The sequence below is a fragment of the Hirundo rustica genome, chromosome 6, assembly GCF_015227805.2.
Source record: "Hirundo rustica isolate bHirRus1 chromosome 6, bHirRus1.pri.v3, whole genome shotgun sequence".
Lineage (NCBI taxonomy): Eukaryota > Metazoa > Chordata > Aves > Passeriformes > Hirundinidae > Hirundo > Hirundo rustica.
This window is the reverse complement of record NC_053455.1, coordinates 60,656,848-60,670,527: the sequence shown is the minus strand read 5'-3', so window position 1 is coordinate 60,670,527 and position 13,680 is coordinate 60,656,848. Positions and strand designations below refer to the sequence as shown.

Below are 13,680 nucleotides of genomic sequence, written 5' to 3'. Positions count from 1 at the left end.
ATTATCTTGATATTAATTCTAGGACTCAGCAAGGATTGTGACAAAAGCCTGAAGAGCAACAATTTTATTAGTAAGCAACTGGAGGTGAATTACGGTGATGGAAGGACCCTAAAAACTTGCTATGGTGTTTAAATCAGTATTGCAGAAGTTCCTACAAACCACTGTACTTTTACTATATATTAGAAGACTATGAATGTCCTGTTAGAAAGGTGTTGTACATTAATATTGACACAAAGGTGATACATCAACCAAACCGGGCTGATTGGAACTATGGATCCAGACACACAGCACAGGCACTCAGAGCTTCCCAAAATCAGCCCAGCTCCATCCTCTGAGTGCCAGCTCAGCCCCAGCTGCCCCTGCTGAAAACCAGGGCTAATTAGCCTAAATCCATCTCTGTGCTAAGGGATTCCAGTACCTGGGATACTGCCTCTGCAGGGTATTTCAGCGCAGGAGGGACATAAAGGAGAGCTGCTTTGATGGTCTACAACACCAGCGCTTTCAGCACTGTTAAAACCTTGCCAAGCTTTAGAATCCTGGTCCCTGCCTGGCTGCAATTGAACTCGGGATCAGTGGAGCTGCTGTGACTCAGGGGCACCGAAGCCAAACTTGATTTGCACAAGTACAGAGCAGGATGAAAATTAAATCAATCAGAGCCCCCCAAAAAAGTATATTAAAAAAAAAAATTAAATTCTTGGTAATGTGAAAGCAGTCTGGTTTGAGACACCAGGATCTGTAAAACTGCATTTGAAAGTAAATGTTTACCAAATGTTTATTAATGCAACCCTAAGCTATTTGTGGTATCACTTACAGAGCAGGGGCAACTATTAACAGAGACATTTGACAGCAAGATGTTTATAAATACGTCACTTTAAAGCCTTTTAATGTAGTATATTCCAAGAGACGGATTCCATGAACTGCACATTTACACATTGCTGCAGTAAGAAGTACATATTAAGTCCCAGGAAACATCCATTAAGGAAAAATCCTACACCTGGATGGGGCCCAAATGCACAATTTGTCAAGCACCTTTCTGACATATATGAGGAAACCTATAACTCCCATAAACCTAGCAAGTTATGGGATACTGGGGGATGGCACTGACCTTGGATGACACCAGCAACTCTACACCGAAAATTGAGCTGAATAATAAAAAAAAATGTCAGCATGTCTTTTTAAAAAAATATATAAACATGGGGCATAATTAATGGAAAAACATGTTGCTGTATTCCAGGTGTTGTTGAAAATGTTTAAAGCCTGTGCACATTAACTAACACACATGGTCCATCTGATAAGTCAATGTTACATGAAACATTTCCTGATCATCCATCCAATATAAATGGGGAATTCAGCAGCTTCCAACACATTTTTAACAATGTAACTCCTGCTCACATAAGAATGCATTTCTTAAATACAAGGAACCAGGAAAACTTAACAACCTATAGGTATATATTAGAATTAATGTAGAATCCTACCGTACATTGATTTAACTTCAGTCATAAAAGACTGTAGGACTCCTGCCAAAAGAAACTTCCAAATGTGAGACAGTGAAGGAGGAGTCCTACTGCCAGTAATTAGCTGCTTTTTTTATTATTATTTGTGGGGAGATTTCAGCACAGAATCTCAGCCCTGATTTCACTCCACAAACTGGCAAGATGCTCAGAACAAAAGCTACTTAGGTGTTGAGACAGACTTCCCTGATCTGGTACTTTAATTATCTGTCAGATCCGCTGACACTCCAAACTGCGCGGATGTTCCCAGCTCTAGAACGAGAGAGGCACTCTAAGGAGGAAGTTGGGTGTTTCAAACCCATGGAGTGATCTCATGTGTTTGTGGCAGTTGCAGCCGATGCAAATCAACACTTTTGGGAAAAGAGATCTGCCTTGGAAGTAGGTCTGTGAGTGCAGAGTGCAAAAGGGATTCCTACAGAGCAGAACCAGACCCACTTTAGTCCATTATTACATGAATTATTGAGTATCAGCCACCACTAATAGCCAGAGCAGGGGAAAAACACGTGTAGTCCTGCCTGAAGAAGATATAACATCCATGGAAAAGAGGTGGAAGGGTGAAATGAGTGCTGCTGGAACACAGGCAGCCTTCAGCATCCTGGGAAAAACCTCATGCTGGGGGCCAGGGGAAGAAGGAAAAGCCTGCTGGAGCTGCAAGAGGCACAAAGATGGCACAAGAGGCAAACGAAGGGCAGCCCTGGCTTCAGCTGATGTGCAGAGACAGATAAATTGTTGGGGATATGGGGGACAAGCTCATATTCCAACGTAGAAATTTAGCTCTACGTGGTTCCGCATCCCCTAAAACCTTGAAATGATCTTCATCCCCTTCACGTGGTGCCATTAATAAGAAATCCTGCAGCAAGAGCCAAGGCTATAATAAACCATAGATCTATAAAAACTGGCAACACTTCACTCACTCCGATGTGGAGAACTTAAAGGATAAATAGAAAAATGTAATTTATCTATTGTACCCGTGAATGCTTTTTTTAGAATGAGTTCTTAATTTCCATCTTTCCTCTCCCAACAGTGTTTAAGAGACGCACTGTAACAGACAATTTGTTACCAGCAAGATATTTTCTAATCAATGTTTTCCCTGCTGAAGGACAAAACAATGGTAAATCAAAGGATAACTTTTCCAAAATTAATAATAAGGCTTTCTAATTTCCAGCGTTTTTCCCTTTTCTTTTGGTAAAATCAAAAGGTGTGGTTGCTATGGCAAGAGCAGGTCAGAGGCTCTTCACACACAACCTGAATTACAAAAAGAATCCAAGGTAAGAGCGAAATAAAGGTTCTTGTAGCATCAGGAATCCTGGGACATCTTTTCACAACAAAAGAGTGGTCTAAAAGAGGAGTTGTGTCCAATTATATGAACAAAACTGCAAAGCAAAATTGGACAAGGGCCAAACAACTGGGTAACAGGAAAACATGGACAGGCAGGGGCCATTGTATTTTAATGCCTTTAAAACATACTGAAAATCAGCAAGATTCTGCCAGAACATTATATATATATCTCAAATATTTTACAGTATTATATAAAGTTAATGGAATAGAGCATAGAACGCTTTGTCTCTGGCAAGTTTAAGCCTAATGGCAATGTATCTATTGTAGCTGATATTAATATAACGTCTAATCTCAAGCAGATTAATTACTCAATATACCATAAAAATAATTTTAATCAAAAAGAATGTAGAATTTGTATCCTCCCACATTACAGCTCTTTCCATGCCCCAACAAGAAATGAAAGTATTTTTTTCCCCAACAAATTATGGTGACTACTATTTCTAAATTCCTTGTGATATTGAAATGCCCAGGAGTGATTTATTCCAGACAGCCTTATTTGCAAAAATGTCAAGGAAATTGAATCCAAATTCAGGCCAGCATCTTTACAGCTGTTACAGGATGTACCTAAAATGTCTTTGTAATACCTAAATCAATTTTTAGTGCTCAGATAAATGGCGTTCTTCTTTATTAGGAAAATAAATAATCATATGGATTGGGAATGAGAGACCATGATCAGGGGAAAAAAGAACATTTCTGCAACCAGCAGAAAAAAAAAGATAAACCAACAGAATGACAGTAAAGTATAAGGTTGGAAATACATTTGGAAAAAAAAAATAAATTAACAGCTGATCTACCCTGTGCAATGTAAGAACTCTGGGTTTGTGTCCTGAGGTAAAAATCATCTAGATTTTCTTCTTTGAAATACAGGAGATTTTTAATTTATAATTGGTAGAAGCTGAACTTTTTTTCTCTCAGAAATAATTAACATTGCAATTTAGGCTTTTCCCTGGCTGAAATGTCTGATGTAAATTTTCAGAATTATTTGTCTTTGGCAGGGCAGCTTCCAAACAACAGCCAATCTATGCAGGAGTATTTATTGGAGGCTGTGGTGTCTCATCCCTGCATGTTTCCAAAGCCAGGAGTTAGGCTGGATGACCCTTAAGGTCCAAACCAACCCCTAAAAACATCCTGTGATTCCCTTATTCTTTGATGAAAACAAACTTTCCATACAACATAAAAGAAGGTCAGCAGGAGTTACCACCTAATTGTTGGAGACAGAGATTTTTCTGACTCTTTCTCTGCCTCTCCTGACAGCAATCCCTCCCCTCCCTCGCTGTGAAGGATGCTGGGCAGGATCTGGCTGTTCTGCTTTACGGGCAGGCTGGTTCTGACTCCCAAGGAGATCATCAGGAGAGCCTGACAGAAGCTGAGGTCAGAGCAGCAGGAGTGGGGAGGAACTCAGCGCCCCTCACGCTGCTGCCAGGCACAGGAGGGACTCCAGCGCACACACGAGCGACTGCGCCCCAGCTGCCACCCAGGGGACCACCCACAGTCTGGAAGGGAAGCCTCGTGTACCTGCAGCTCATGATTCTGGCTAATTGACCCGAGCAATCTGGACTGTGAGGAGCCACAGACATTTCTTGTGATGGAGAAGGAAACGTAGCAGTTCTTTCCCAGCCTGAGTTATGGGAGGTCACCGAATTAGGGAGATAACGCAGAGTTCTTAACTTAAAACACCTCTGCAGCTTTCCTCACCTCTGCTTTCTCAGGAAAGAAACAATGCTAACAAGCACTTCAGGAAAAGAACCTCGGGGTGAGAAGATGACTGGGGCTACTAACAGAGCAACCACTCTCTACGTCAAACCTACAAATACAATAAGCTGTGCGTAATCCTCTAAATCTGAGGAAATGTGGCTCAGTGGAAACAGAACTGAGTGAGCTGTGCTGTTCAACATTTGGCCCTCTGTGGGAGCTTTTTCCCCCTTGCCATAAAGTTTCTATGAAGATCACCTCTTCCCTGTTATTTAGGTGTTTGTGAAATGGTTTTGAGAAAGTGAGGGAGAGATGAAGACAGTGTGAGAAATTGATCTGCACTGATTTCAGTTTTGGTCCGAAATTAAACATAGCAAAAACCCACCCGCTGATCCCCAGCTCTGTTGAGGAAGGTGCAGTCAGAGTCAAGTTTGCTCTTCTCCACAGTGATGCCTGAACTTAAAATCAGGGGAATTCAGGGAGAATTAATGGAGAAAGGGCCCCAAGCCAACCTAGATACACAGCCTGTAGTGTTGTGTTGCACCACGCTGGTGCACTCAGCTCCTCTCCGACTCCTGGTGTCCCCTGAATATTCCAGGCCAGTTGCTCACTACGCAAGGGGGGATGTGTTAATATAGCCAAGCAAGATGGCAGTGGGGATTCATGGATGTTTTTACACCCTGACCCCTTCCCACAGCCTGTGACAGCAAAGGGAACTCTCCTGCTGGAGCAGGAGCAAGTCCAGGTCTTTGTTACATTTTAATAGCACCACTCCGTCCTGCTCCTCAGGCACGAGCAGCCTGAAGGAACAAGTTAAGATGGAACCTGTGATAGCTTATCAAAAACCTGATAGTTTATCATAAGAAATGAAACCCAGCCATTCAAGCCAGGAGACAGAAAGGAAGCAAAACAGACCAGTGAACCTGGGTAAGATTAATATTCCATTTCACGTTCATTTCATCCTTCATGTGAAAGAGCGGCTGAACAATACCTTGCAAACCTCTCAGGCTCAATTTTGCTGCCACACTTACCCACACAAGGTACAAAATGCTCTTGAAGAAACAGAACAGCCTTTCTGAGGCTCTTCCCTTCCCAGTTATTTTGTTTACTAATCTAACAAGTGCAAAAGCCCGGGAGACCAACTTTCCTCCTGCCCACAAGCTCTGTCTGTTGGCAATATCTTTGAGCACAGCAGGGGTTTAATAATCTTTCTTTTTCGAAATGACTTACAAGTGGATTGCACAAGAAATGAAAATGTTAGTGATATATTTGGATTGCCCTGCTGGCTGAGATCGCGCTGAAATAAAAGCAGAGTCACAGGGGTCAACATTTCTGATGCACGGAGCTACTGACTTCCTGCCCAGAGCAGATGCTTGAGCTGCTGCTGCTGAGCTACTCCTGCTCCTCTGACCCCGAGGAATGGAGCTGAGAGCTGCATTTGAGTTTACCACAACCCTTCTGTGATGTGTGCACTGTGCCTGCACCGGAGGCATCTCGGAGGGCTCATGGAAAAGTCTGCTGGGGCAGAATATTTGAGATACTGAAATAACTCCCTGTTTTTCCAGACACTGGGCACTAGAAAAGGCTGAGAGAGTTAGGGGAGGGCAGCCTGGAAAAAAGAAGGATCTAGGGAGACCATGAAAACCAAAGCTGTGAGGCAGGGTGAGACTTCAAAAGCTCTCAAAATATTTGAATCAGGTGGGGTTTTTTTCTTTGTAAGACAGCGAAGGATAGTTCATATGCATCTTAGATGTGTTTTAATATAACCCAGATTCTGAAAACAATTCTGATTGTTTAGTTTTCAAGTCATCAGAGCCTGTCTGCACCTGGAGCTCAGACCTGTTATCTTCCCAAAAGCCCCCTCTATTGAGTTATCTTTGTGGCCAAGAAAACTGCTAATTTGCTCACAAAGAATTTTTTGAGCGTTGCTTTCTCTAAGTTTTGCTATCAAAGAGAGCACTTAATTTCCAGTGCAAGAATTCAATTTAGGAACACAAAAGCAGATTCAAATTCATTCTACAGACTTTTTATACATGTTTGTGTGCATTTGGATTGTGGCAGATTTATTGCTACGGACTTTTAGGTACAGAAGGAAAAAAGAAACAAAATGCATCAAACCAAAATATTAGAAGTGTTTCAGTGAGGAATCAAACTAGCTCTCCTTCATTTATGTGAAAACATAAGATTAGGGCAGTTCTGGTATAAATAAAGATGTCAGATTTATTTTTGCAAGCAGCCATGGCTCTTCTCTCATGAGTGGCAGACACACAAATGATGTCAGTGTGTATGACTAACAACTAAAAATACAGCAGGTATTTTTGTACAGGCTACGTAACATCCTATTAATACAAGATCATTTTTTTTAGTTTACATTTTCTTTGAACCTTGCCCATTCACAGATTTCTCTGAGCAATTTCCTTGTGTCACACACGGTGAACTATTGTCACTCATGCACTTCTACCAGTTCTAGAAAGAAAAAAAAAAAAAAAACAAAACAACCCTGGCTCCATCTCCATCTGATGAAAACGCTTTTCATCAAGAGTTTAGGAATTCATCACTCTCCGTGGCCCTTCTAATTCTACCAAGTTAAAAAAGAAAATCCATAAAAACATTTCCCAAGTAATCCCTTTCTCTAATATGTTGTTCTGGGTTTTTATCCCCGCAATAAATGCCTTGCCACATCTTTGCTGTGATTAGTCTCATGGGATGTACTCGTGATGAGCATCTCCCCGGGGTCAGGCTGAACACGGGGCACGATCCCACAGCCAGTGCCAGGCCACATTTGAACTCCCCAAAGCAATCCAAGAGCCAGGACCTGGCTGGCCATCAGTGTCTTACACAGAACAGTGCAGTCACCAAGCTGGGGTCAAGACAAAGCTTTTCCACTTCTCAGTGAGGCTAAGGTGTTTCCAGAGTGAAGGGAAAACTGAATTCCATGGGGTTTAATATTTTCCCGTTCCCTCCAAGCACTTCACAGAGCAAGCTGCTAAACCCCAAACAGGCTGACTGAGCCATGGTCTTGCTAAGTCTGTAAAAAACAGAAAATACATCCAGTACCAAGAATTCCTGCTCAGAAAGAGGAAAAAAAGCAGAATCTCCTCATAGTCAGCAGTTCTGGCACTACCACAGCCACTGAGGACTCTGAGTTCTACTGCCTATGCTTTTCGAGGATGGAGAGGGAGCCCATCCTGCTCACATGGAGTAATTTCTTTTTTAAACATCACAGAATCCTGGAATAGTTTAGGTTGGAAGGGACCTTCAAGATCATCTTGTTCCAGTCTTCTCCCAGTGAAAGGGACACCTTCCACTATCCCAGATTGCTCCAAGCTCTGTCCAGCCTTGGACACTTCTACGGATGGGGCAGCCACAGCTTCTCTGGGCCACACATGCCAGAGCTTCACCCCCTCCCAGGGAAGAATTTCTTCCTCAAATCTAGCCTAAATCTACCATCTATCAGTTCAAAGCCATCGCTCCTTGTCCTATCACTACACTTATTCCCTAGCAATAATTACTTTCTAACTGAAACAGGGACGGGAATCCAGATTTAATTGGACCTGGATTTTTTTGGCCCAAAAAAGTTTGAGCGGCTTCTTCAATGCTGTTACACAACAGAGACCTCTTTAAAGCACCACTGCCTTTTCCCCTGCACTCTTTGTTCTCTCCATGACCTTGCCATGTTCATTCTGACATATTTTTTGCTGCAGCTGAGGAGCCATTGACATGGTAACATGAAATAGGATTTTGATCTCATTCTGGAAGTTTTCCCTTTGATTAGCTCTGGGAGCCTGTCACACACTGCCATACCAAACAGCCTTAAATTACATTTCACAAGGTTTCATCCTTGGGAGCAATGCTGACAATCCCTGTGTACATTTGTTCTTTTCCCAAACCCTCTCCAAAAGCAGGCTGACACGTAAAGAAACCTCGCCAGACTTTGCTGCAGCAAAGTTCTCTAAAATGCTTTAAAACAAACGGACCTGGAAAAACTCTCAATGTGCAAATCAGATTCTTGAAGCTGAAAAAATAGTCCCTGCAGGAATGATTTTCTGTGGGATGGGCACGTCCCTCTTTTAAGGACAGTAATTATTATTGTGTTATTTTCAATAAATTTACATTTTCCCCACGAGGAAAAAAAACCCCAGCCATAACTCCATTTTTTATTTCAGCATTTAGAGTACCTACTCCAAATCATTGGTCTCACGTTTAGACTACACCATCATATGAAAATATGAACAGCAGACTCATTCCTTCCTGCAACATTTTACAGTGACTGTCATAATAACTTAGAACCAAGGGCTCCTGAATTAATTTTTCAAAAACATTAAACACTTCACTGAAATTTAAATCCTTTTTTCTGGTCTCAAAACCTAATGTAAACCACCTGCCAGATAGTGAATGCCTCTAAAATACTCAACATTCCAGGCAACCTGTTGCAGTGTTTCCTCTTTCGCCAGGATACACAATTTCTGTCTTGTCTTTTCCCAGAACTGCCCAGAGTTGTCTTATTCTAGTGAGAATAACCTGTATTGTTGACATTCCACCCTCTACATAAACAGGATATTCCTGCATCCTTAAATCCAACAGGACAATTGAACATCTCTCTGTCCAGCACCCACCACAGAACAGCCGGACACGGAACTCATTCCTTATCCACTGCCACCTGCCAGTTCTCTGTGAGCACTGAGGGGAGAAAGTTATTTAGTACCCCCTAAATTTCATCCTAGTTCTTGTGCACCATGAGATCATAATCACTGCTTCCTACCTGATCAGGGAACAACCTTGAGAACTGCAAAGTTATCTTTTCAGCCCTACAGACTCTAAGTTTAACCTTCCCCCTTCATCCTTGCATTTAAGATTAACTTTGTATGTTTTACCTTTAAGTGCAGCACCCTTCAGATTTCTGTCCTACACCTTCTGAGGGCTGGAGTTAACAAAAATTATTAAGCCCACAAACGCTTCAGAATCAGTACATCCAAAAATAAAAATGCAAAAATACCTTCTAATGGCTCCCTATTTTTTTTCCAGCTACTGTTTGCAGGCTCAAGGGAGGAGGCATTTGAAGTCTTCCTTTGTGAGATAAGTAGTTCCCTTGCAAGAAAATTTGCAGCTGCTTAACACTTTTATTTAGGACACTGAATTTATTCCCTTTTGTTTGATTTCCATAACTGTTGTTTGATTTGTATGGGTCCAACACAAAGTCTCTCTGATTCTGTTTTACCTGGATGTGCAAAAGCACAGCCTCACACCTCACTCTGGGGATGCGAGTCCTGCACACCCTATCTCCCATTTTTTTCAGCTGTATCTGGATGTATTTACTGCCTTAACAAAGCTTGGCCCTGATTTAAACCTGGTCTTAGCAGGGAAGTGCAGCAGTGAACAGAAATTTCACATGCACCATCATGCTTCCTCCAAAATCATATTTACAGGAGGGTCTCCCTTCCCGCTTATCCCAAGTCCCGTGAGGGGACATTTTCTACTTAACCAACTAAATGTTCCTTGAGGAAAGGGCCCGAAGCAGAGCTGACCCGACCCCTTTTCCCTTCCTGAGCTGTTTTGATAGCTGACATGTTTAAAATCCCTTAAAGCCCTGGAGCGCTGCCTCTGGAATGGCTCCAGCAGCAAATTCCGTGCCCTGGGTAAGAGACATTGCTGCTATTACTGCACATAGTTGTGAGTTGTGGCAGCACTTTGAAATCAGTTGAAGTTAAAGTGGCAGCTAAATATGCATTGGTTACAAAACAGAGCCAGGAGCAAAATACCCTGCAAAGAAACAAGTGCATAAACGCACTTTCACCACACAGATTATTTCCACCCATGTAAAGGAGAATTTTAACATAAAATTCCCACCTAGCAGGAGAAAAGGTTTATTCTGAATGAGTTAGGTGCTCACCTTTGACTCTGTCTCCTTTGTGCAGGTGAATTTCCCCTTCCCCTTGAGGCTGATATGGCTTTACGACGATAAAAAGTCTCCCAGGGACAGCACTGTAGAGCTTCCTTTTGGGACCCTGATAATCCAAGGCAGACAGAGAATCCTTGTTGGCACTGGGACTGTAAACGGCACTGGAAATTGAAATGAAAAATCGTTAATGGCTTATTCAAAAGAGGAAAGTTAATCATTTACCATCATATTAGCAGGATTAAATTAAGCAGTGAACAACAAAACTGTCTCCCAGTAAGACATCTAACCCTGAAGAAAAAAAGTATCAAACAGGAGCTTTTAAGGGTTGAAATCTTTCAATATGAAATGTGATCAATATTCATCTGACCATAATGGCCTAGAACAGAAAACACACAACATTAAGCTTTCAGGTTTTCCGCAAATTAAACTTGCACATTCCTAGGCCCTAATTAAATTCAAAATTTATATGCCCATCATATATTCCCAGCATGTCAATTTGCCAGAGGGACTTGAAAATGTCTGTATTTACAATCCTTGGGAATGGATATCTTTGTAACACGGAGCGAACAAGTGAGATCACTGAATTATTAACTAAATGGACTGAATAATCAAGTTACTTCATCACTCCAAGGCCTGAGGTTAAATTTAGATCTGCACAAAGCCTGGTGCTTGTGGTTAACATTTTCTAAATGATCATTTCTTCTGGATGGCAATCACCAGCTCACTCGGAGACTCCAGAATGTGCCCAGGAAAGCCACAGGTCACCACCAACTCACAGTTTACTCATGGTGTATAAAAAAGAAATTGTTGAAAGGTGGTGAACAATGTGTAAGATCACTCTTAAGCCTGTGGGGAAATGAGTGAACTGTTGAAAATGTATGAAAAGAGAAAGAGGCAAATATTAACGAGGGTGGGAAACCTACATGTTATATCATAGCAAACTTGCAATACACTTGCAGTCAACTCAAAAAAAAAAAGAAAGCATAAGAACTTGCAGCCTAGAAAAGGAAAATATTCATGAGAAGAAATAATATTAAGAGAGATTGAAAGGGAAAAGTTCTTCCCTAACCAAAGTAAGAAAGGTGATTTAGTGTTGGTTTAGCATTGTAACACTCTGCTTGCCTTGCTTGGTGTAAGAAAGAATCTCAAGCTGCTTTAAGCAAAATGAAATGCAAGGGCTGGAGTCTGCTGGGTTTTCACCTTTTGTTTTTTCAACCAGTCTCCGACCAAAATGGCAGCCAGTAAGTCAATATGTGCGGAAGCCTGCTAAAAACCCACACCTAGTGGATCTTTCCTATCAGGAACGCTCCCATTTTCCTGCAGTAACTTCTTCACCTTTTGGAATTGCATGCCCCTTTCACCTTGTTCTGTTCTATTACTGTGAAGGGGCGCTGCTCATGGGGAGCCACACCCAGGAGCTCAAAAGCGAGTTCTGGTTGCATGTCTGTGATGGAGTTTGCACCAGAAACCTCAGCCAACTCTCAGAGTTGCTTAAAGAAAGCCAGGGAAAGATGACATTCAGATTTCAGTTCTTTTGCTCCGTTCCTTTTTCCCTGTAAGCGAAGGAACCGTCATCACCATTTAAAAAAAAAAAAAAAAAAAAAAAAAAAAAAAAAAAAAAGTCCGGATCTATAAACTATAGCTACACATCTGATTTCCACTTGTATCAAGCTGTGTTTCTGCCTAGTCTGGTGGCAGCTATTCCCAGTGTTATCTCCCAGCATCCACTTTAACTGCGAGCACAGAAGATACATTCATTTTCTCTCTCACTGAAAGAGAAAAGGGAAATGGCACATTAAACCCACACAACGAATGCAGAGCTTCTCAGGCAACAGGCTCACTGATGGAAATCAGGGCTGCAACGTGGGGTGCAGGACTTTTTAAAAAGAGATCTTTCCTCTCCCTTGTTTGTCCCCAGCATGAGCTCCAAGCCCAGCAAATGCCATGCCATGAAGGAGCAGGAGGAGGATGCGGAGATTTCGGGAGAGGTGTGGACATGTTTCCCTCCCAGCCAGAAGAAGGTGGCCATCCTTGGCAGCTCAGCCCTGACTGAGGCTGTGTTGGCACCTCATCCACTGATTCCTATGGGGTAAGTTCCACAGGAAGGCTGTCTCATCCCTTGCATTCCCAACTTCCCATCCCAACCGCTTTGCTGTGGGAACAACAGCCTCATGAGAAGAAAGAACACTTTGGATTGGAAGGGACCTTAAAGACCATCCAGTGCCACCTCCTGCCATGGGCAGGGACACCTTCCACTGGGCCAGGTCGTTCCAGCCTGACCTTGGACACTTTCAGGGATGGGGCAGCCACACCTTCTCTGGGAAGTCTGTTCCAGTGACTCACCACCCTCTCAGGAAAGAATTTCTTCCTTAATATCCAATCTAAACCTCTCCTCTTTCAGTTTGGGAAGACAGAACACCTGAGCCACACAGGCTGGAAAGGTCACATGAACCCCTCCCAGCACGGCTTTCCAGCACCTCTCCACAACACAAACCCCACAAACCTCATCAACCCTTCGTCACAGTCTGATCTTCTCCATCACCCTGCCCCTTCTGGCTGCGTCTGCTCCACAACCCAACCTCCTGCTCTGTCAAAAAGGGCTTTTCCATCTCAGGGGAGCAACAGCTTCGTGGTGACTGTTATTATTTGCAAATAATAAGCAGAGACAGCAACAATTCCCACATTTAGCTGACAGTAAGTAGGTGGTCACGCAGTTAAACAAAATCTGTGAGGAAAGTGTCATATAAGGTGGCATTCCTGACTGCAAAATGGGCCTGTGGCAAGAAAAGGCATTATTTGCAGAAAAAATTATATATAAAATCCTTCTAGTTGTCTTGATATTTAGAGAGCCTCCAGCTCTCTTCTCAGTACTTGCAGGTACTCTGGACATCTCTGAAACAAGTCTTGGTGGCACAGAGGGAATTCTGCTGCTGGGTAGCAGTTTCAGTAGCTGTGATGCTGATGCACTAAGAGCAAGACCAAAATTTTATATCCACAAACTCCCAGGCATTTAATTGGTTCCCACTATCACACCTGAGCTACTTTTCAGAAAGGGAAGAGGAAAGCGGCTGAACAAAGTCAAAGCAAATAAATGTTCGTTTAGTCAAAAAAAAAAAAAAATCCTACTTGTTACCCCAAGCTCAAAGGATTGTTTGTACTTCTAGAATTTGAAGTGTGTTATCCCAGGAATATGGAAGAAAAGGCACTTTTTATCCCATTCAGCTAAAAACACCACTGACT

At 42.4% G+C, this 13,680-nt stretch overlaps 1 protein-coding gene across 2 annotated transcripts in view; it reads right to left on the bottom strand.

Annotated features, from left to right (window-relative positions):
• SHANK2 (SH3 and multiple ankyrin repeat domains 2) overlaps window positions 1-13,680 on the bottom strand; it is a 274,396-nt gene that overhangs the window by 160,119 nt on the left and 100,597 nt on the right. For both annotated transcript variants that reach the window (XM_058420947.1, XM_040067120.1), the window contains one exon: window positions 10,432-10,601. In XM_058420947.1, the coding sequence (XP_058276930.1) occupies window positions 10,432-10,601 (170 nt within the window). The remainder of the gene's footprint in view (window positions 1-10,431; window positions 10,602-13,680) is intronic.